The 23,451-nt window shown below is 51.3% G+C and overlaps 1 protein-coding gene across 3 annotated transcripts; it reads right to left on the bottom strand.

Annotated features, from left to right (window-relative positions):
- Positions 1–3,310: 3,310 nt before the first annotated feature.
- On the bottom strand, positions 3,311–23,389 carry Nt5c (5' nucleotidase C). 3 transcript variants are annotated; one of them, XM_037232726.1, is made up of 11 exons: positions 23,154–23,389; positions 22,541–22,716; positions 21,889–22,019; positions 11,992–12,085; positions 8,906–8,911; positions 7,747–7,875; positions 6,903–7,060; positions 6,360–6,546; positions 5,916–6,056; positions 5,357–5,511; positions 3,311–4,971 (listed from the first exon to the last, which is right to left on the bottom strand). In XM_037232726.1, the coding sequence occupies exons 1-11, from the start codon at positions 23,302–23,304 to the stop codon at positions 4,767–4,769; spliced, it is 1,533 nt and encodes a 510-aa protein (XP_037088621.1). In that variant the 5' UTR covers positions 23,305–23,389; the 3' UTR covers positions 3,311–4,766. The 3 variants fall into 3 exon arrangements, with proteins under 3 accessions (XP_037088621.1, XP_037088623.1, XP_037088622.1); XM_037232728.1 differs by having other exon boundaries at positions 23,282–23,385; XM_037232727.1 differs by lacking the exon at positions 8,906–8,911.
- Positions 23,390–23,451: the final 62 nt, after the last annotated feature.

Raw genomic sequence — 23,451 nt, 5'->3', positions numbered from 1 at the left:
ATTATAATTGATTGTGATATGGTTATGAGTAGATTCAGTCTCAAGACGTGTCGACCCCTAATGTCTTTAACTATTTGAGCGGGCATCATTTTGCCACGACCTGGTTATGCAAACAAAACACAGATATCCCCTTTCCATTGAGAGAGAGAGTACAACACTTGCCAAATACAAAACGTTGCACAGGCTTGGATCCAGGGAGCAGGCACTGGACGAACGCGCCTCTTCTAATTGACACGTTAAGGCGCCCTTTAGAGGCCACCTTGCGGTCACGGGAGGCGGCTCGCATCTTGGTCGTGGGGGACGGGGATGGGGTTAGCCATGAAGGACTTAGGTCATCCCCATATTCCAAAGCTTTTTACTTTAACCTCACAGACCATTACGCGTCTTATGACGCTAGGTATGTGCAGTTTATTGCATCATTTATCCGTGCAGTTGTCACGATCGGTATGTTGTGGCGAGAGCAACTATGACTTTTTGTTATGACAGTGGTACCAGACTCCACTACGCAGAAAGATCAGTCTTTGTGCTATGATCATCTTTTACCCCTCGTTTTTTGTAGTGGTGCAGCCAAAAACATTGGGGGGAGCCAAGCCAACATTGGGGAGCCAAGCCAACATTGGGGAGCCAAGCCAACATTGGGGAGCCAAGCCAACTCACCATTGCGGGGGCAGTGTCCTCACAAAAGAATACAAATCGACACCCGTGGCTGAAACAGCAAACCGACATCACTTCATGGAGGAGAGATACGGCCGCCCTGCCGGCAAAAGTCCGGACCCATGTGCTCTCGAATCAAGTGCTAAAAATAGGGGATGTGTGGCTGACGCGCCCTTGCACTCGAGCCAAGGAGCCAAGGCAAACCTTTTTCAGTTTTTTTTTTTAAAGATTGATGCTGGATCTCTGAAGCCAGAGGCGATAGAGATCGAAATAAACTGCACAGGATTGGCGAATATACGTTCCTTCTACGAATCAGTAAGCTATAAAAATACACACACACACATATATATATATATATATATATATATATATATATATATATATATATATCCACATAGAGATCGTGAATGGTTTGATAAAAACACCGCAAATTCATTCGATACGCTTCGTGACATTTGAGCACTATCGTGTTGGCATTGTCTCTCCAGCGCAGTGAAATAGTCATTCGTCCCTTCATGCTCACATTCCTGGCCACGTTTCGTTGTGCGCTGAGGCAACTGTGCGCCCATCGTCGCCTGTGAGCCATCGTCTCACTTACCATTGGTAAAAATATGCTTTATGAATAAGCACTGTAACGGTGTTCATTTGCCGACTAAGCCGCAGCGGATGGCGGAATTTCCCGCACATTGATTAGTCATTCGTATTGGTGTGCACCAACGATTGGCTTGATTAGCCTAATTTTTGGGGTAGTCTAGGTGATGATAGCTGGTAAGTCTTAATTCTTCCCTTTTTTTCTACCCATCGTCCGTAAAAGGTGACCAGGAGTGACCGCTCCTGTCCACCGCGGCGCATAGAACCGTACGGTGACATCCAAACAAGGAACAGGAAATTGCAGCACTTCCTGCTGGGAAGTAGGAGGAATACTTGACAGGCTAGGCAGAGGAGCACACAGGGATTAGTTTTTCCAGGATAGTGGGGGGGGGGGATTATGACGCACACAAATGCAACTTAAAGGTGAGGGGGAAATGAAAGTAGTCAGGATCAAGAAGGACGGCTGACAGGCCTCTAACACTAAGAATCACATTAATGTAATGCCACAAAACTACGTCTGATTGATGCACTGAATAAATTGGGGCGAATCAGGGTCCTGGCGTGGTCACATGCATGCCGGACCTGTTAACGAGGCAAGCTTGTCCTTCATGGCGTGACAGGGGTGCAGGTGTAGTCAGAGTGAAGCCATAGTTAAGCTGAGTATCATGCTCCAAGTTCCTCTGCGTGCCACGCACACACACACGCACACGTACACGCGCACGCGCGCGCACACGCACAAGCACAAGCACAAGCACACACACACACACACACACACACACACACACACACACACACACACACACACACACACACACACACACACACACACACACACACACACACACACACACACACACACACACACACACACACACACACACACACACACACACACACACACACACACACACACACACGCACGCACGCGCAAGTACACGCGTATATGCACGCACGCATAAAAAGAAGGAAAAAGATACGCACACGTAGCGCATCGTACGCAAGGCCGTATCTTCGCAGGGGTAATGCATGTTGGGTTTTGTCAGCGTCCGATTTCTGTCCGTGCCCACCGGCCCATTTTTGCGTCTCCGTATTGTGGCCGGCCCGACCGGCGGAGTGCCTGAGGCGCATCGGCCAGTCGTAGTCTATGGGGAGCGCGCAGACAGGGCGGGCGATATTGTTATTAGTTTACTTGTTGTTAATCTTTATCAGTCATCACATTGTTCATCAAGCGTCACATAAGACGTCTTACTGAAGACTTATCTCACAATAACGGAAAACGTGATGCGTATAGCAACACGGGTCAGTTTGGCGTAGATGCGAACTTTGTCCGTCAAATTGCACACATAATGGGCACTTTGCCTTTCACCATTCACTCGCAGCGCGGAAGGGCTGACAAGACCAAACGAAAACAAGGGTGAAATTGCTAGCTTAACTTATTGTCATAAACCGATGTGTTCATGAGAACGGGAGGGCTTCGGGAGAGACTTTACCTGCACTCGTGGCTACGGCTGGAAGTAATGATCATGCCAACTATCCGCCCCACGACTGGCAGATCCCCGGTGTGACGGTTACATGACCATGGACATGACGCCGATGTAACCGATGCCACCGATGTGAGCGCCGCTGTGAGGAGCACACCGATGTTTCTGAACCTCGCATGTTACTTGCCACAACATCGTGACCTGTCATGACGACATGGGCTTGTAATCGCTTTGCTGCGATTTTCACTCTCATCGATAATTTGTAATCTTAATCAAAATATTACAGAGCGTTTCCTAGCTGTCATCCAATCACTCCAACAGTGACGTCAGACAGCGAATTGGTCCAATGCGCGCCCGAGTTCTAGGCGGTGAGATTACCACAGCGGCCGCTCGCGTCACGAACTACGCAGCGGCACGGAGCACTCTCCCACTTTTATTTACTACGCGAACTGATAAAATATGCTGTTTTGAGACCGTTTTCACTCCATGGCGGATTTATCAATGAAACGTGCTTTGAATGCATGGCACGAAAAAGCATAAGGGATGCTTCATCCGTTGCTTCATTTAAATGACAAACTCAGAGACTTAGACACGCCGGCGACTAGCTCGCGTTTATTGCACAGGCCCACGGTATTCGAATACACTAATATACACACAACAGTCCATCAACTAGCCGTCTAAACCGACCTGTAACACCACGGCGGTTTGACTTAGTTATTATAAGTAGACGATGATGAAAGCATTTTCTCCTCTCAAAGAAACTCGTCAAAACACCAACAACGGACATAGTTTACACTATATCAGCCACTAATGTGGAATACAGATTGTCCAACTGTGACAGCGGATATGAAAACACACGTGCCACCTGGCCATTCCAAGCCGCATTACGAGAGGCGTGAGGTTTTGTTCCTTGGTAAAACACACTGTTCTATCGGTGCAAATGAGAGAGCACCGAGATACTCTACTTCGTATGTGTTAATACACACGCTGTACGTTTGCCAGTTTTTTTATGAAACTGCGATGCATTTTATCGTACTAGAGTAAACAGATAATCTAAACAAATCCAAATGTTCGTGGTAATACAAAAGGCGGCTTACTTTGGTCTTTGAACAGGAAACTAGCAGAACATCTGCGATCAGTGACACACAAAACAAGCAAATGCTTCGAGATACTGAGCATATCAGAGCAGACCACAGACCAGAACGGTCCTGTTACGTAAACGCCACCGTCCAGCCGGTCTACTGTCCGCTTGACAGGCGGCTCAGCGGTCACGTGACGAGAGGAGAACTACTACGCAATGAGCGGCAGACGTGTGGCCACTGAACGGAGCGGAATACCGACGCACCGGCGAGAACGCTCACGCTTTATCAGACCACGGGAGCGGCTCGTCGGAGACCACGGACGCTTGACGGACCGCTACCGAGTGCGTGGCGTGGGTACGAGCGCCCGCCGAAGCAGCCCACCACGCCAACAGCATCGGGTCGACGTTGCTGGATGACGCCCGGCACAGGCCCCTGGACGCTTCCGCAGTAACGGGCCAGCGGAAGGCCGCAGAGGCGACATGGCTGGCGAGAACAGAATCCAACCCGACTGACGACAGGCTACGTTTGAATACAGCGCATACAAAAGCACGCGCTAGTTCACACATGATGCGATGGCAGACAGGTATGGCTATATCGACGAGGCCGGGCGCTTGGTTAAGCGTTGATTACATCTCATCACATCGATCCTACAAAAAGCGGATCTGAAACAACGTCCACGAGCTCTAAAATGCCCGCTGGCAAAAGCTCCGATGGCAGAAATGTTGTGCACCTACGTTTCCGTGTCCAGACCCCCTCACCTGGCGGCAGCGGGACCTCCGATAATTATAGCACGAGAACACCTGCTGTGCCAGAAGGTCACAGATCGGCCTTCAACCCTGTCGCAGCTCACTAATCCTGAATACAGGCCATACGTCGTCCCCAGCCAAACAAACGCCTTTGCCTTATTCCGCCGCCCGGTAGACTGCAGTGACGTCACACGGTTCGCGTGACGTCAGCGCTAGACGAACATGGAGCGGTACTCATGCGGCAGCGCGCCGCGCCGCGGGAAGAACACGTGCGCGGTGTTGAGATCGAGCAGGTTGGAGATGCTGGACGTGTAGAGATCGCAGAAGTGGAACAGGCGTCGTGAGAAGTAGGTGGGGTTGTGGTGCGTCCGGAACAGGCTGCCGAACTGATTGTTGAAGATGTTCTTCGTGTACAGCCTATGGAGGGAAGGCGAAGCCGGTGATGCTGGTTGATCATTCAGCGCCGGCAGAAAACACGAAAGTTGAGAGCAGTACACGTCTTGCAAACTTTGCTCGTGATCGAGATATTTTTGGTTCGGTTGTCTACACGGGCCTAACGATCAAAATAGCAAGGTAGGATCAATGCTGGGTGTTTTGGGATACCCTTACTGCAAACAGCTGTCCTACTTGTCCTAACCTCACCGAAGGTTCTCCGATCCGCTTACACGCCCCACCGCTTTCAGCAAGTCCTATATTATCTGAAATGACCTGAGGTAACCTCACAGAATGTCCCTGACCTGACACGACCTGACCTTCTGGATGCAGCTGGCCTCAGTTGACCTGACGTGAACCAGCCACTGACCTTAGCTGGTCGCGTTCGGCGACCCACTGCTGCATGATGGGCTTGTTCTCGGGCCGGCGCAGTTCGTTCTGCTCGCTCTCGATCAACTGCTGCAGCTGCTGCAGCCAGTTGCTGTTGGCCTTGTACTCGGGTTGGTTCAGGATGCTGATCTCGTGCTGCGCACAGAGGGCACCCTCAGCGAGCGAGCCGCGGGCAGGGGGCGACACGGGCAAAGGTCGCGCAGGACTGGCGACAGAGCAGTGGGTGCAAAAGCCAGGCCAGACGCACAAGCACGCTCGAAAGGTGGCGCTGTCGAACGATGATTGTTATAGACGATTACCACGTGGAAAGTGCCAACCTCACGGCTGTACGCGCAATGTGAAAACGATCCACCACTGACTGTCTACGGCACGCCTAAGTGCCAACTCGCACGAGTATGGGACGAGATTTGACCAGAACCCGCGCTCATCAAGCCTCGCTCCCCAACGACATCGCTCACAATGCCTGTTTTCCGCCGCCGCGCAGCAGCCCGGCGCCCCCGCACGAGCGGCGCGGTCCTGCCCGGGCCGCAGCTCCTCACGTCTAGCTCCCAGAGTATGGCGCCTGTCCGCCAGCCGTGGTGCAGGCGCACGTCGGCCAGGTCCGTGTATGGATGGTCGCCGAAGTACAGCACGTTCCCGCCTGACCAGCCCGTCAGCTGCTGCAGCTGGCGCACGTTGCCCTGGTAACGAAGCGACGCGTAAGGTAAGGACAAGTACGCCAGCTCAAGTCGCGAACGTTTCAAAAGTATTCATTTTGAAGCTCAGGAACAGTTCTTTGGTCGACTAATTAGTATACGTTCTATCGCTGATTGTTTACACGGAGCCACCAAACACTTATCAAGGAAGACGAGAGGTGTCTTCGTATGCCGTTATTGATGACAGCAAAGATGGAACAAACCCAAATACTCCACGAGCGCGGAGGAGAGTCCCGTAGGACGTATTCGTCCTCGTCATGGCGTGCGTGTGCTACAGGTCACGCTCACCTCACAGTACACCTGACCCTTCTTGACCTCCGTAACCTGGCTCCAAGTCTTTGACCGCGTGCCGAGATCAAATCTCCGCAACGGCGACGACCACTGTGTGAAAAACTTGGGCTTCTTGGCCTCGACGACAACCAGATCAAACAGAGACCTCCACTCGGGCCCCGCAAGAAACTGCATCCCTCGGTCCCTGAAAGAATGAAGACCACCCACGGGTCGCCACATGCCAACATGCTGCCGGATACAAACGTGGACACTTGCATTGTCCTGTCCGCCGCGGTGGTGGTGTACATTATCGAAACTTCCGAACGCATTCCACACACGCCACACATACCGCGGAAGTGCAGAGGGCGAAGAGAATCACATTAACCATTATATAAATTCCCGTTGTGTAGCGTCCATTCATCTGAAGATGAGCGCCGACTGAACTTGAGAGGTGGCATTTCCTGCCGCCCAATTCGAAAGCTGGACCAGCGCATTCCTCACATAATGCCATCTCCCACCAACAGATGGCAGCATGAGCTGGAGATCACACAGCATTCTCACACGAAGTCGAAAGGGCTGTTGGTGATGAGGAAGAGCTTCCGTTCCTCCTGGACGAGCCGCTCCAAGTACGGCACCAGATCTGGGTTCTCCTTGAGGTAGGAGGCCGGGTTCTTACTGACGATCCCGTGCATTTTCGGGTGGATACTGCCGATGGCGTTCTGAGAACCAAACCACACCGTTTACAAGACGATACCATACCGTTTTACGGTGCACAAACGAAACCTCACATCGGTCGGAAAGCTCGATGTTCCGCTGAAGAGGCAGGTGATGGATGAGTCCAAGCAAACGTAGTCCCTTCAAACATGCGTATAGTGCTGGCGCATGGACTACGAAACATAGCTTTCAGTTACGCGTTAGCCAACGGCAACTGAAACTGTTCACCACAAGGGACCTCGCCCTGTCTTTCCCAAGGTCGTACTCCAGGCAACCACTCCTCGCCCACGGCGCATACCCATCAAGCGTCTCACAGGTGGCCCAGTGGACGGTGACGGCCGCGCTGCCAGCTGAGCCACCCAGGGACCGTCCGCGGACGTATAACACCGGCGAGCGCGGTGCCCGCCAGCCACGGCGCCCTGCCCCGGACCGGCGCGCGCTGGCGCTCAGAGCGGGCCGCGCTCCACTCACCCGCACGTCCGAGAACAGCTCAGAGCGGGCCGCGCTTCACTCACACGCACGTCCGAGAACAGCTCAGAGCGGGCCGTGCCCCACTCACTCGCACGTCCGAGAACAGCTCAGAGCGGGCCGCGCCCCACTCACTCGCACGTCCGAGAACAGCTCAGAGCGGGCCGCGCTCCACTCACCCGCACGTCCGAGAACAGCTCAGAGCGGGCCGCGCTCCACTCACCCGCACGTCCGAGAACAGCACGGCCGGCTGGAAGTCGATGTTGTTGGTGACGAAGAGGTCGGTGACCTGGCACATCAGGCACATCTCCGGCAGCGAGAAGAGGTCGGCCAGCTGCACCATGCGCGCCTCCTGCGACACAGCCCAGCCGGGTGTCAGCGTTTGCTGCTCAAGGGTCCGGGTTCAGGACAGGCAACAGGAAAGCTGTGTGGAATAGGCAGGCTCTATGCTGCTTATTTTGTTGCTTCCGTAGATTCGTAAGATAAATAAAACAGCCGGCGGACTGATACTCAAAGCGAAGATAAACCAACAAGTTTGTTAAATAAAATGCAAAACTCGTGTTTTTTTACGACCCCGAAACCTTTCGAAGATGTCGCTTTACTGACGTCAGCCTGCATACCAGCATCGCACCGCCTGGACTGGACGCCTAGCCTCGTGCAGTCCTGTCACATATGTCCACCGGCCGTCGCAGTCGAGAGTCAGCAGTAGCTATGTGAATGCCACCGGCACCCCGCATACTTCCATCAACTGCTCGCGTATACTGGCCAACGGCATACTAAACCAATGCTGAATGTTAAGGTATTAGCCACCTTAGGTACAGCATGCGAAGTAATCAATCCCCAATGTACACCATTCAGGTTATATCATACAGGGCGCGTCTTATCACTGAGCATGCATCCTCGCGTTGGCAGCATTGTAAACGCTTGACATGTTCGCTTAATGCCCATTCGTATGATTCAATCAGACATAACTGACGACAAAATTATCTGCCTTAAATTATCTCAATTATCTGCCTAATTCGCTTTGCTACGCGAGTTTGAGACCGGATCCATTACAACGACTCGGCAATTGGTCGCGGAGGCCGACAAAGATGCCACTGCCGACACCTCAAAACTCGCCCCCGCGACCGCAAAGCAAGTGCGCCATAAAGCGCGCCCTCCCATCCAATTAACGCCAATCGCCGCCCCGCCGCGGCCGCTCCGCACCACCGGCACCAGCTCACGGGCGCGACGGCGCGGCGGGCGGCGGCGCCACGCCGCGTGCCCCTCCGCGCGCCCCTCCCCCGCGCCGCCGTCCCCGGACCACCGAGCGCGCCGCGTGCCCCTCCGGTTAGTGGCGGCCCACCCAGCGGCGGCGCCGGCCCGCCGGACCACCCACTTACCACGTGCTGGAGGTCATCAGCAGCAGCCGCAGGGCACACAGAGACACGGTTAAGGCCACAGGTGATGACGGTGGAGGGGGGAGGGGGTACATGGTTTGTTGGAGCACTGAGACAGGGGCAATTATTGACGTGAGGTTTATGGCTGCACAATTTACTCCTAATGCGCTAAAACACTAAGCAGATACAGTTTTCTGCAACGCGGCACGTGAGCGTCAGTACAAGCCCGTTGTCTGTCGTAAGGGACACGGAGAAGAGGTCAGTATTAGGGTCACTGGTAGAAGCTTTACAAAAAACTGCGGGAAGAAAGCTAGCCATTTATTGCAACCGTTCGCGTGAGACTGTGAAATGACACTTTAAACAATTGCTCACGATCCCTCTTCGGATGCCTTTTGATGTGGTATTTGTATGTGGTATCAGATCCCTTCTGATGTGGTATTATGTGGTATCCGTATGTGGTAACAGATCCCTTCTGATGCGGTATTATGTGGTATTTGTATGTGGTATCAGGTCCCTTCTGATGTGGCATTATGTGGTATTTGTGGTCCCCATTGGAACACCTTCAAACGCCGAAAAACACTTAAACGCCATTTCACTCTGTCAAACAGGGATGCTTAAAACTACTTGGTATTTTAACGACCCATTCGTTTACTTCGGTTGTTCAGCACCAGCATCTCCCATGCTGGCTTATACGGGGGCGACGAAACGCCAGGTCTCCACCCGGGTTCGAACTCACGACTTATCAGAGACGGCCGTGCGCCAACGCCAGAGCCGACCGCGTTGTGTCTACCTCCGCTGTTCACTGCTCTAATACCTTTATTGTCGCGTTTGACGCTCTCCAGAACTCTTGCTTATTATAGAAGCTGACGAACCTCGGTAAAACAATAGTACTAGCCTTCTTCCTCACAGAAAAACCGGGAGAGTGGAGATAAAAATGGTCGATATTTCGGCAACATGCCTCTATCGAAACGAATAGCAGAAGTGAATTCACTTCTGCCATTCGTTTCGATAAAGGCACGTTGCCGAAATAACAACGTACGTGTATCTCCTTTCTCCTGGGTTTTCTCCGACGAATAAGGCTACTACTACTGTTTTATCTATGTGCATTATGCTCCTCGAAAATGGACTTTCCAAGTTCAAAACAAGCTTACACAAAAAGGAATATTAAAGCAAAAAGTGAAGCTACCCACGCGATATGCTCAACAACGCCGGAACGAGCTCATGATTTTTAGCATTTCACCATTAACACTTTTTGGCATCAAAATTACGAAATGACACTAACTGAAGCAAAACGCGGTTGATTCGAAACCATCTGACTCAGCTCCTACCTGGCCAGAGGCTCAGTGAAATGTTAGGCCAGTCGTCTACCAACTGATATCTCAACATCATTTAAATTTAAACGGGAATTGTTAATCTCCTCGACGTCTCTAACATAAAATAAGATGCAGATAAATCATTTATGCATGGTGGCCGCCACAGGACACGAGAAGAGCGGTGGACAATCGCCTCGGTCAAACCCCCCTCGCACAGAACATCCCACGAGCACCTTCGCAGGAGACGGTCCTGACCAAAGCCTTCTCGCCGAGACCGGCATTGCTTGCGTCAGACAGCGCATGGCATGTACGCGTCCAGCTCCACAGCACCGACTCACGGCCGCTCCACTCGCTTCATCCCCCGCTGCGCCCAGTGGCGCTGCTCATGTCGCCACCCCAGCAGTCGGAGGGCCTCGCATTTGCCTTTCGAGAGCACGGCCCCCTCTGGACTGGAATCGACGCGCTATTGAGCTGCCTCGCGACCCGGCCGCCTTACAGTCCATTGGCCGCCACCGGCCGGCCGGTTGCCTCACTGAGGGCTCCCGCCCGCCTCCTCCCGCGTCCCCCGCCCCGTAAATCGCGCCGGGGTCCCGGTGTGACGGCCGCGGCACCTGTCCGAGCATGTGAACGCGGCGGCGAGGCGGCGCGAGCTGGGATCGGCCGGGGAGGGTGACACGGACACGTGGCTGCAGGACGGCGCGAGCTGGGATCGGCCGGGGCGGGTGACATGGACACGTGGCTGCGGGGCGGCGCGAGCTGGGATTGGCCAGGGCGGGTAACACGGACACGTGGCTGCGGGGCGGCTCCGGTTTTGACACGTTCGCGGGGCGCTCTTCAGGGCGCGTGCGCCGGCATGTCTCGACTTGTGGATAACGCTCGCGGAAGCGTGCAGGGCAGCACTATCATGGGCTGTTCTTTGCTTAAAGTGTGAGTAAAAGAAGAGACGTGGTGAGGGTGACTTTTCTGTCTGTATGTTGTTAAGGGTCATCCATAAATTATGTTACGCATGGAGGGAAAAGAGGCGACGAGTGGGTGGTGGCGAAAATAGACATACAACAAGGGAGGAAGGAGAGATTTTGGACAGCGTAATGTTACGCTCCGGCATGGCTGAAAGCATGCTAAAATATCTTTAAAAATTAGAGCCCTGAAGTCGGATGCCGCAGGCTTCCTATCATCACAAGGAGCACGCTATTATTTGTTTCGCATCCCCAGCTTCATTGGGTATCAGACGGACGTTACGTCTTTGGGACCTCACATTAACGTAGCGCAACCAGGGGGAGTGGGGTGGGGTGGGGTCGCCCATCGTAATAAATACGCAACTAGGGGAGAGAGGGTTGTAAATAGCCAAAAATGTTCAAAGCCATCTGTGGACAGCTCATGCTACCTCTATTGCTACCGATTTCACCCCACGTGGTGCGCAAGATAACTAACAGATGGCGACTGTTTTGACTGAATGAAATATAAGTGCTTGCCGGTTTCAACAACACGAATGATATCGTAGTTGTCTGATATCGATCGGAACGTCGTTTCCTTGTTGATCGTACGAAGGAATGCAGAGTTAAGTCCAGTTTCACACCTTAGGTTGTGGATCTCATTCAGACTCTCATTCGCACAAATTACTCACATGGGGGACCATGGTCCGTGCCCCCCACCCCCCTCCCCCTTAGCATTTGCTCACGACAACACAACAGCCACGAGACAAAATTCTTACACAAATCAAACCGGACCCGCGTCGGAGACGGAGAGCGAGCGCCGCGTGGCGAGGAGAAACCTCACCGATCGTCCGGGCGGAGGCTCGATATAGTTGACGGGCAGCAGCGTTGAACCGTACAGAGCCAGCACCTCCTCGTCCGACACCTTGGAAAGCCCCCTGCAAAAGGGGAGAGGCATGTGACCATCTAGCGTTGTGGATGAACCGATGGCGACCGCGTCGGCCTAAGCAGTATCGCGTTTTAAACGAGTGCCCCAATCTACGCATTGCAGCCCAGTGCCGTCTATTGAACGGGCTCCGAATACAGAGTAATACGCACAGACTCGTGTCTGACGCCTTTTAATGGACCCAGGCGGGTTAATCCGACATAGCAGACAGGCGCACAGCAATAAAGAGACAGGTGCCAATTAAGCGCCTCGCGCGGGCTCTGAAGACAGACCACAGCGAACAAAGCGAACGAGGGGACCCGTCAGGGGCGAAGAGCACGGCGGTGGCAGGTGCGAGATGGCGCGTGCCTCAGCCCAAGTTATTGGCTAAAACTCGCAGGAGGCCTTAACAGAAAGGCGTTTGGTATATGCTGTTGGAACTGATTTATACCGTGGGTCAGCTGGTCCCACGATGTAAGCGTGTTTTGGCTGGGCTTTGTCTGAAATCAGGCTTCACGAGGTGCTGAACTGCAAGTAGAATAACCAAAAGGAGTACTACGAGTAGAAAAACCAAGAGTGCAGCGCTTCTTGACATAATACGGCAGTTAAAATGCAATGTCTCAGACGTATATAACCAACCAAGTTCCATTCATTTTACATCCACAACCAAGACGCATTAAGAAAGCACCGTAGCCCTTCAGGATGCCTGTAGTATGCGATCTGGAAGAAAGCTTTCGCGGAAAAGTGCAAAAACAGAAATATCAAGCTAGTTTACGGCGTTAAAAGCGCATCAACTAAGAGGAAGGGGAACGAAAACGAAGTCTCTAACTTTGTGATTTGTGAAATTATCCCACTGGCATGGCGTGGTACGAACACTTGGAACGGGAGGCCCTCCTACCTCCAATTTCCCAACATTCTGCACGTGGTGGAGCCTGTGTGTGAAAGGAGCAAGGCACGGGCTATGGTAAACGCTAGCGCGCAGCGTTTAGAGCAAAGATAATCAGCGCAGTTGACACGCCCTTAACGGTCAATAATTCACTGGCCAAGCATAGATGTGAGAATTAGACAATAAAGGCGTCCCATTTGGTAACCATGCCCGACGGCGATGTCATATTTTCGTGTCAATACTTACAAAGACTGACATAAAGAACACCTAGCCTGCCCCGCTTATACCGAGGTCATGTAGGGTGCCGAGCCATGCCCGGAAAGGTCACGCCTCCCCAGCCGGAGCTCTCATCACTTGACCTCGGCGCCATATTCCGCTGCCGACCGAGTTTCCATAAAACACAGCAATCAGCCGGCGTCGATCTGAGGGATTGTCTGGACACCATGATCCCGTGTTGGCAGCCCAGTGCTCGCTCCACTCGGTAGCGGCGCCAGCATTTCATGGTTCGATCAGCTTTCTCCGCCGACTGCGGAGTCCGGCCCCGTAAAGCATGCCCTAACTCGTGCTGAACACGGGAGTGCCCGCTGGCCGACCTGCCGGCCGTTTGAGGTGCGATCTAACGGCCGTGTTTGTTGGTTGGGCGGGCTGTGCTGCAGGTCCAATTGATTCAGACCGGTCGATATACAACCATAAACATCCCCCAGCATCTGGTCGACAATGGACTGCATCTCCCGGCGATAAGCAGCCTACTAAGCACAACCCGTGCTCAATTAACCTGATTTTCCCGAGGCAGAGGCAACGCAAACCATAGCAACGGTGACGGTTCGCGCAGTGGAACTGCGATCTCAGATGCCAAGTCGCATATTGTCATAGCCATGAGACGAACAGGAACGGAAACCACATCCTGCAAATATCAGATAGATGAAGGAGCAGTGACAGTGAAAGTCGATGACTCGAGCAGCCTGTGACGTCGGCCATAGCGGATCAAATAGTCATGCAGCTGCGTTCCAGAAAGGCTCGCTGGGAAACGAATGCGATATAAAATGTTGGTGTCACGGTACTGACAGTCAATACAGAGTCAGCACCGGCAGTACTGACGCGGGTGGGATGACCATGACGGACTTTGCCATTAAATGGAAATGGCCGCTTGCACCGAAACTATTAAAGCCGGTGCAAAGGAGCCTACTGAAGCCGCTGCAAGTAAATATTTGGAAACCGTTACACGGGAATCCATTGAAACCGGTACAAGCGAATATATTAAAGCCGGTAGAAAAGAATCTATTAAAGCCGGTACAAGTCAATCTATTACAGCCGATGTAAGTGAATATATCGAAGCCGGTACAAGTCAATATATTAAGATGGTATAAGTGCCGATACCATCCAAACATCACGCACCTCGAGCTGCAATATGCATGCGTCCATATTCGTGCTGGTACAGTACCAGTGTCAGTTCCACGGCAAGTACGGTATCCGTATGAGGTTACGTCCTAATCCTAATAAGGTTACGAGCTCTGCAATTCCTAAAATCTCCCACAACCAATTTGGAAATTGGACGGACAGGACAAAAATCTATGCAACTTTTTGGAGAGCCGATAATATTCTGCCGTGTTGCAAGTTGGTGTGCATCTCAACTTATTTAATGTTTCTCGTTTTCAAACCAATTTGATGCTTGAACATCGACAAGGCATTATTAGAGTACACTAGAAAACACTTCCTGGAAATATGACATAAAAAGTTTCTGACATCCGGGCATCGATAAGGGCATCAATGGAAAGGTATCGATGTTAATGTCTTCGGGAGGGGATACTTATTGCTCACCCAGTTACTTTTCGTTACCACTCCCATCCGACTAAGCGACCGTCATCTAGCTCACTGATAGTCAGGCTTAGATGCTAATTGTGAATTGTGGATGTTTCCACGAAAGCCTGTGCTGTCCATGACTTACTCAAAATTATTTTCGTTATTTTCGTTCGATTCGGTAAAGGAAATGCAGCGACGTGCGTAGTTACTGGGATTGCTGGCCGCAGCTAGGATTATTTTGTTCTTCAATATTGCAATTTTTCGATAATCTAATTTTTGGACGCTTTTTGGATGGCCAGCTGTTCCCTGTTCTCTGGATTGAACTCTGGACAAGAACCTCCAGAAAACAGCGCCTCTGATCCCGCGCAGGCCCGGGCACGCACCCCCGATCGCGCCTCTGATGCCCCGCAGGCCCGGGCACGCACCCCCCATCGCGCCTCTGATACCCTACAGCAGGCCCGGGCACGCACCCCTGGCCGCGCCTCTGATACCCTACAGCAGGCCCGGGCACGCACCCCCGGCCGCGCCTCTGATACCCTACAGCAGGCCCGGGCACGCACCCCTGGCTGCGCCTCCGCGGTCACGGAAACGGCGCCCCCCGCGGCGCCCGCTGTCCAACTAGGCCACCTACTGACCTGGGCTGCAATAGTATCAGCCGAAAGGATCGGACGCCGCCGCCGCCGGATCGCAGCAGACGGAGCGCCGGCGGCGGCGGCGCCGCGCGTGCCCCGATCAGACGGGCTATCAGGGGAACAGCGGCGCCCGCCGGCACCGGATCGCGTCTGCCTGCCACGGCGGCTGGTGCAGCCGCTGTCCGGCCGGCATAGGCGCGTCCAGGCACATTGCACGGGGGTCGAACACTCATTAAATGTTGAGGAGACGGGACAAGTTTGCTGGGAAGACAATGGTAATGTGCGAAAGGCAGTCCGCTGTAGCGCTTTTGCAGCATTTTACTAAAGCCGCTACAACTTCCGCTGCTGCTGCTACCGACTGCGGTGTGGTGAGGGTAGGGCTCCTTTTGACCACTGCATTATTCACGGGGAACGGGTGGCGATTTGATCAGGCAGCAGCCAGTGTTGGATTGCGGGGAGATGGGGAGATGAGACGCCTTACAAGGCTGCAAACCGCAGACAACTGCCCGTAAACCGAGGGAGTTTAATCGCTCTTTTAGTGTTCCCAGAGGACCTCAAAATAAATCGAGAAGAAAATTGCCACCCCAGTCAAGGTTAACAGCGCGGTCAGTGCGGTTTCAATGATTTGGAAAATCAGCAGAGCTCTTTGTAAATTAAGGCACCGAGAAACGGCACCTTCCGTGGGCGAAGCTAGTTGGAAAATTAGTTGGTGCAACTACCGACACCAACCAAACAAAATCGTCGATTCGCAGGCGTGGAAGCAGAAGACGGGAAACAGCCAATTGACCAAAGCTTCAACAATTTGACACATCCTTTAGCGGCCAGCTTCGAAGTCCAGCAAAAGCTGTGAAGCGGAATACGCTGATTCTATTTCGTCCCTTTTCCCTGATACGGACAAAAGCTATTTACTTTTCTTCACATCGATTTGATCTATGTCAAAAATGATATCCGAACTACAATAACAGCCATCCTTGAAGAAGTGCCTGGCAGTATAATGTCTCACTAGCACCCACGTGCACACCGCATTTCAAAGACGTTTCGTGTTGCAGGCTCGTATTTCACGCGCCAGTGTACCGTCCAGGGCTGAGTGCGATTCTGCGTCCGGTAGCGACGGTGTGAGACAGGCCGGGTCGGGTCGGCACGGGCCGCCAGTGTACCGCCCGCAGCCGAGTGCGATTCTGCGTCCAGTAGCGACGGTGTGCGACAGGCCGGTGATAGGACGGTCGGGTCGGCACCGACCGCCAGGTCAATAGCCAGTTGACGGAGAGCAGCGGAGGTGCACCTTTCACGGCAGATAAATGTGAAACATGAGACACACTCCTTCTTTTGTTCTTTGTGCCGACTTCATGCGTAACGTAGCGCTGGCGTGATTATAAAAATACTTAACACAGTAGATCTGGTAAGAAATCAAAAAGATATTGCAACATACCTTGACGTTTCGAACACCTCCTTTTGCACAATCAGGACCCGCCAAATTTTTGGCATGACGAGTTCCAAACTGCAGGTCCCGTTGTCTGGCTGTATCTATATCCAGTGTAAGCGAGGCTACAAATGACACAATAAGACATCTGGTCCTCATCGCTACGCTTGAAAAGTCCCCCCCCCGAGTACTTTACCGATACCGTAGCATTACTGTGCGTCACACATGAAGGACACGAGGTGAGGACGGAAACTGCTTCGACGTTTAGACATCCCCTCATATGCTTTGAAACGGTATTAGAGCGTAACAAAATATCACCGCAATAAATTTCACAGATACTCTGGCATAAACCATAACAGAACCTGAGGACGACTATATTTCGGCGCGACAACACTTAGACCCAATGGCACAACGTCGTTAAAACGCAGCGGCTGCCGAAGAACTACAATCACTAGACGGTACCAGCCCAGTAAAGAATCATCAAGCTGCAAGCCATGAATATAAGGCAAGTAGCTCTCTCTGCTGTGTCCCAAAGGTCTCGGATTTTTACTGAAGATCGAGAACTTAAGTCCTGGTTTCCAGATTTTCTGGAATCTAACATGTGTGATCCATTTCTACTAATCGGCACCTTGCGTCTCTGGATCCAATTCAAATTGTTGACAGCGGATCCTTCATGTTCACGATCTTCATCATAATTCTGCAGAAGCATTATTCGGTATCCAGGGTTAATCTTGCAACAGTTTTTGGAAGTCTTTAAAATCTATGAGGGCTCATTTTAGAAGATATCTTCATCACACTATACCCCCGAAATGGGCTTATGATGTCTGCACTTCCAAAAGTGAGACTCAAATTTTCACAATAGCTCAACGAGTTGTGGCAGATCTACAACACTTCTGAGCCGAGATCAAGCCCTCAAAACCCACGTAGAAGTTATCTACGAATGATGCCTACAGCGATGTGACTGCGCACACCTACACCCAGGCAAGCATGTTTGATGTCGGGATCCAAACGGATATGAAAAAATGGATCTAACAAAGAGGTTTTCTGCGGTGTTTCCAAAGCATTTACGAGGCACGTACACATACACAATATTTTGAACGTTTTTTACCGCGTGCAAATGTGGATAAATGCACAACAGTCTCAGCCTTTTTCCCCAGCTTCCTTCACAAGGTTATATTATGTAACCCAGTCCGGGGGGGGGGGGGGTCACCGCCTAATAGGCGACAAATGTGCCGCGCCTAACCGAAAAAAATGTACTACCAACCAAAGGCCCTTGGTCTCCCAAGATCCCAACTTGTCTCGAACCCTAAAGCATACATTATTTGTTGAATTGAGGCCGTATGGCGCGTTGTAACAAAAAATTTCCGGCATCCAGCATGTTTTTGCCTCTCGGGGAGATCAGTTTTTTTTAATCGGTTGTGCTGCTAGAAACGCTATTTCATAAGCAAACAGTCTCTCGGCATGCATCATTGAGAGGTCCTCTGGGACACGGAATGCATTATTCTCATCCAAACAAGTGGCTGTGTCTCAAATCTGAGGGTCTATCTTTACCCCCAAAAAATAGATCACGGGCGGGGATCTTTGTGTCACAAGCTACCCCTCTACTCACATCACCAGATCGTCATGCGTACATGTAGCATCACCATTGAAAAATTACATACAGGTGACATTGCTGCCACGGGCGGGGATCTTGTGCACAAATACCAAGATACAACTTCCCAAAATAACAACAATTCGTGGACATATTGCGTATGGTCCCGATTAGCCACAAACCAGATTTGTTGCAATTGTAAGATTATCTCATTCGAACATCTTGAATTTTTCGGAGAAGTCGGAAACGACCTCAATTGACTTTCGGTTGTTGATAGTAAATGTAAATGTTTGTAAATATTGGCCTCCCATGTCCCACAGACCCCACAAGCATGCCACCGCCGTACCCAGTACGGTATATGAGTACCAGGAAGCATGAGGAGCCGCCCATGCGCAGGATATAGGCCAGATCTGATCGCATGGGGGCCAGGCCGGCGCCCCGGTCTGCTCGATGGAACGCGCTGCCCCGTATATAAGCCACAGCCCCCGTCCAGTCTTCACAGAGCGGCCAGCTTCCTCTCACTGGTGGTGTATCGGTCGGTTCCACGCATCGGTCCTCACTCAAGATGAAGGTGAGGCGAGAGATACCAAAACACAAAACAGGGTGACAGCATGCCTGAGTTGCCCCCGGCCCTACTTTTAAACCAGAGCATGCTCCCCAAAAACATAATATGTGTACTGGGTCTCATGTATACCTGCAAAAAGTTATACGCTCACTATTTTTTGTACAGCATGAAGCAACAGCGACTGTCATTGTATCGGGCAAGCGTGCTTTCTTCTTTCAAAAGGGAAAGCAACGCACATCGCCACGAGCACCCCCGGCGCAGGTGGTCAGGTGGTCCGGTCCGTGTGTTCCAGGTATTCATAGCTGTACTGCTGGCGGCGTCCGTGTCGGCTGACCGACGGCGTTCTCCCGCTCGGCTGTACCGGCCGCTGTCCCGGTACGTCGCCCAGCACGCGGGCACGGCTGAGGTCTATAAGGCTCCAGAGCACAGCTATCCCGCACCTAAGGAGACCTACAAAGCCCCGGAGCCCACCTACGCTGTTCCTGTAGAAGCCTACAAAGCCCCTGAGCCCACCTATGCTGCTCCTGTAGAAGCCTACAAAGCCCCGGAGCCCACCTATGCTGCTCCTGTTGAAGCATATAAAGCCCCGGAGCCTATCTATGCTGCTCCTGCCAAAGCCTACAAAGCCCCTGAACCCACCTACGCTGCTCCTGTTGAAGCCTACAAAGCCCCGGAGCCCACCTACGCTGCTCCTGTAGAAGCCTACAAAGCCCCGGAGCCCACCTATGCTGCTCCTGTTGAAGCCTACAAAGCCCCGGAGCCCACCTATGCTGCTCCTGTTGAAGTCTACAAAGCCCCTGAGCCCACCTATGCTGCTCCTGTTGAAGCCTACAAAGCCCCTGAGCCCACCTATGCTGCTCCTGTTGAAGTCTACAAAGCCCCGGAGCCCACCTATGCTGCCCCTGTAGAAGCCTACAAAGCCCCGGAGCCCACCTATGCTGCTCCTGTGGAAACCTACAAAGCCCCGGAGCCCACCTATGCTGCTCCTGTGCAAACCTACAGAGCCCCGGAGCCCACCTATGCTGCTCCTGTTGAAGTCTACAAAGCCCCGGAGCCCACCTATGCTGCTCCTGTTGAAGTCTACAAAGCCCCGGAGCCCACCTATGCTGCTCCTGTTGAAGCCTACAAAGCCCCGGAGCCCACCTATGCTGCTCCTGTGGAAACCTACAAAGCCCCGGAGCCCACCTATGCTGCTCCTGTGGAAACCTACAGAGCCCCGGAGCCCACCTATGCTGCTCCTTTTGAAGTCTACAAAGCCCCGGAGCCCACCTATGCTGCTCCTGTTGAAGTCTACAAAGCCCCGGAGCCCACCTATGCTGCTCCTGTTGAAGCCTACAAAGCTCCGGAGCCCACATATGCTGCTCCTGTGGAAGCCTACAAAGCCCCGGAGCCCACCTATGCTGCTCCCGCTGAAACCTACCAAGCCCCGGAACCCACTCACGTCAAAGCCCATAAAGCCCCTCAGCCAACCTATGCTGCTCATATCAAGGCCTACAAAGTTCCGAAATCCACCTATGCTGATCCTGTCGGGGCCTACAAAGCCCCTGACGCTGCATATGCTGCCCCTGTTAACGCATACAAAACATCCAAGCCCAACCATCCTGCTCTGAAGGAGGCCTACCATGGCCCGAAGAAGACGTACGAAGCCTCAGAAGACGCCCTTGAGGAGGTGGACACCTATCAGTCACCGAAGGAGGCGAAATACCACAAGGTAAGATCTGTTGCTGCGCCGTTCAAGTGCTCTGCTATAACATCTCTGACTCAAATACATTTAAGATGCATGTCCCTGGCCTAGCACAGTTTGGCATGTAATTTGGTTAATGCTGGCAGTTGTCACCAGTGCTCAACAGCTGATGATTTCGAGTAGCCGTCAATCTCATTGGCATAAGTTGGCTTGCAAACCATTTTAACGCCAATGTCAATGATTTCTCGTTATGCGCTGTTCAGAAAGTACAGCAAGTAGAAGTGCTGTAGTAACGTAAGCGCAATATTACAACGTCGCATTAACCGCCGCGGTCTGCGGAGTTCTCACGTCCTTTTCTTCTCCCGCTGCGTAGGCACTAGCCCAGTACCAATACCGGTACGCAGTCTCCTCCGGGGAGGATTTGAGGTACGAGGCCGAGGAGGCGCGTCAGGGGGCGCTGGCGCGCGGCTTCTACCAGGTGCTGATGGCCGACGGCCGGACCCAGCACGTGCAATACCGGGTGGACGGCGACTCGGGGTACGTGGCCCATGTGACGTACCGGGGCGAGACCGCGCACCCGGAGTATGGCCCGAAGGAAATGAACGGCGGAGAGGCGGGCCAGGCGGAGCACAGCGGCGGCACGGTAGCGTATCTGCCGGCTGCAGCAGTGTACTGATTTGTCAGTTCGAGGCCGGCACGATGATGACTGGAAGTGGCAAATGGGGATGGTATCCCAGATGATGGTAGGGCAAAAGCGATTTACAGTAGGTGTCTGAAAGCTGTGTGCTTGTATTTATTGGCGCGTCTGTCGACGACCCTGACATGAGGGTAAAACTGTTTTACTTGGAAGAGATGTCTTCACTTTTAGACAGGGTCGCGTCTGTCTACAATTATTACGCTGTACGTTTTATGTGATGAGTACATGGTGCCCTGTGCATGGTGAATGATTTCAATCACCAATGTGGTTTCTTGATAATATATATCAATATAAAGAATGATGCATTTATTTCATTGCAAGTTTTGAAACAGCAGAAACTATTCCTAAAAGGTACAAACAAATGGATAAAATTATCCTTCCTCAACAAAAATACTGAGTAAGTCAGATTGGCTATGTCACTGCCACTTTATGAATGCAGTGCCTGTAAAACAAAGAGATTTACTGAAACTATAATGAAATGTGTTTTGCATCACAGAAGATTTCACTGTGGGTCTGCTGTCATCTCAGCCAGATGTCTCACCTGTAGACAGATCCCAGCTGAATCTGGTTGAAGGAGTCCACTTTGAGAAGAAGGCCTTTTTGAATGTCATAGTGCAGACCTCTAACAGCAAAGTTGGGTAAATATTGTAGGTTGCTGACCTCTTGGGGATACTGGAAAGAAAAATGCAAACAACTTATCTATGAACAGCTTAACCCATGTACCTAAATCCTGACTAAGCACAGATGTTCTGTGCACATCTTAAGTCAAAAGACACTGTAGCATCAGATATCAAAATGTAATACAGAGCACATCATGATACAAAACAGGAGAGGAAACACCCACATGCACCTCATATATATATATATATATATATATATATATATATAATGATTATATATATACATACATATATATATATATATATATATATGTATATTATGATTTAATTTGACATCTGTAAAAAGTTTCCAATACACAAGGAAACACATTTACCACTGTGATACACTGAAAATACCCCTTTTCATTGATCTTGTTGTATTATGTCTTAAAACCATGGCTGTAGAAATAAATCTGGTATGCTTTGTCTCATATGTGTGGTAGCTCACTTTTCATCCTAAATCATCTAAGAATCCTGTGCTGCATCATCACAAAACTACAATATAGATCAACTCAAGGAAACACATGTTTGTACCTTGTATTGTTCCACCAGTGCTTGTTTGCCCAGGTCATATATAAGATGGTGCATAGCAGGCTTATAGTCTGCCAGAGTGTAGTCATAATCAAACCCGTAGGTGTTGATATGGCTCAGATGCAACTCATTGGTAGCAAATACTGCCCGTGAGTTCACATCTGGAGGGGGCTTCTTGGCTGCAGAGAAACACAGATTGATCACAATGAGACATTATGGCTGTTAACATAAACTTGTGTACAAATCTAAACATCTAAGAGCTCATGCATACAATAAAACAAGAAAAAACTATTAAGGCTTTCATGGGAAATTGTTTAATATCAACCATTTGTATTACTATCATGTGACACACATAAGCATGGTGGGTTGAGATATTGTGTACAATTTGCAATGGCAACTATCAAAACAATGAATGGAAAACCACATTTGAATCGTTTCAAATCTACATTAGGGTCCATTAAGTGATAAGAAGAAAAACCAAATTACCTTGCTCACAAATTGTAGAATAACTAATCAATATCCCACAGCTATACATAAACACATTGCTGACATGCAAACAATAAAAATACAGGTACTTTATTAGGCAACAAGTTTACAACAGCGAAGAACTACATACAGTAGCATATCCTCTTCGCCTCTCCGTAGGCATCGATGAGATTTCTGGGTTCATGCGTAGAGACGCGTCTCCTGCCGCAAAATGGTGCGGCTGAAAGAACCGAGCCGACCCGTTCTACTTTGACGAACCTGTGAACCATAGCCAGCAGCATCTTAACCCCTGATTTTGTGCTTAACTGTGACTGAAATGTAAAATCTATAAAAGTGCACCCATCCCTGCCAGATACTTCAGTCCATCGAAGTGGCAACTGTGTCGAATAACGCGTAACATTTTGTCGCAAATGCGCCATTTATGCCAG

Source organism: Pollicipes pollicipes, unplaced genomic scaffold (assembly GCF_011947565.3).
Source record: "Pollicipes pollicipes isolate AB1234 unplaced genomic scaffold, Ppol_2.1 Scaffold_7231;HRSCAF=8579_pilon_pilon_pilon, whole genome shotgun sequence".
NCBI classification, from domain to species: domain Eukaryota; kingdom Metazoa; phylum Arthropoda; class Thecostraca; order Pollicipedomorpha; family Pollicipedidae; genus Pollicipes; species Pollicipes pollicipes.
The sequence above is the reverse complement of the archived record's forward strand: the minus strand, read 5'-3'. Positions and strand labels throughout refer to the sequence as shown.

Coding starts and splice junctions, on each gene's coding strand:
- Nt5c (XM_037232726.1), bottom strand. CDS start 23,304: ATGCTGCTGGCTATGGTTCACAGGTTCGTCAAAGTAGAACGGGTCGGC. Junction 22,717..23,153: donor GGCGAAGAGGATATGCTACT/GTATGTAGTTCT, acceptor GTTTCTCTGCAG/CCAAGAAGCCCCCTCCAGAT. Junction 4,972..5,356: donor GCCGAACGCGACCAGCTAAG/GTCAGTGGCTGG, acceptor TTCCCTCCATAG/GCTGTACACGAAGAACATCT.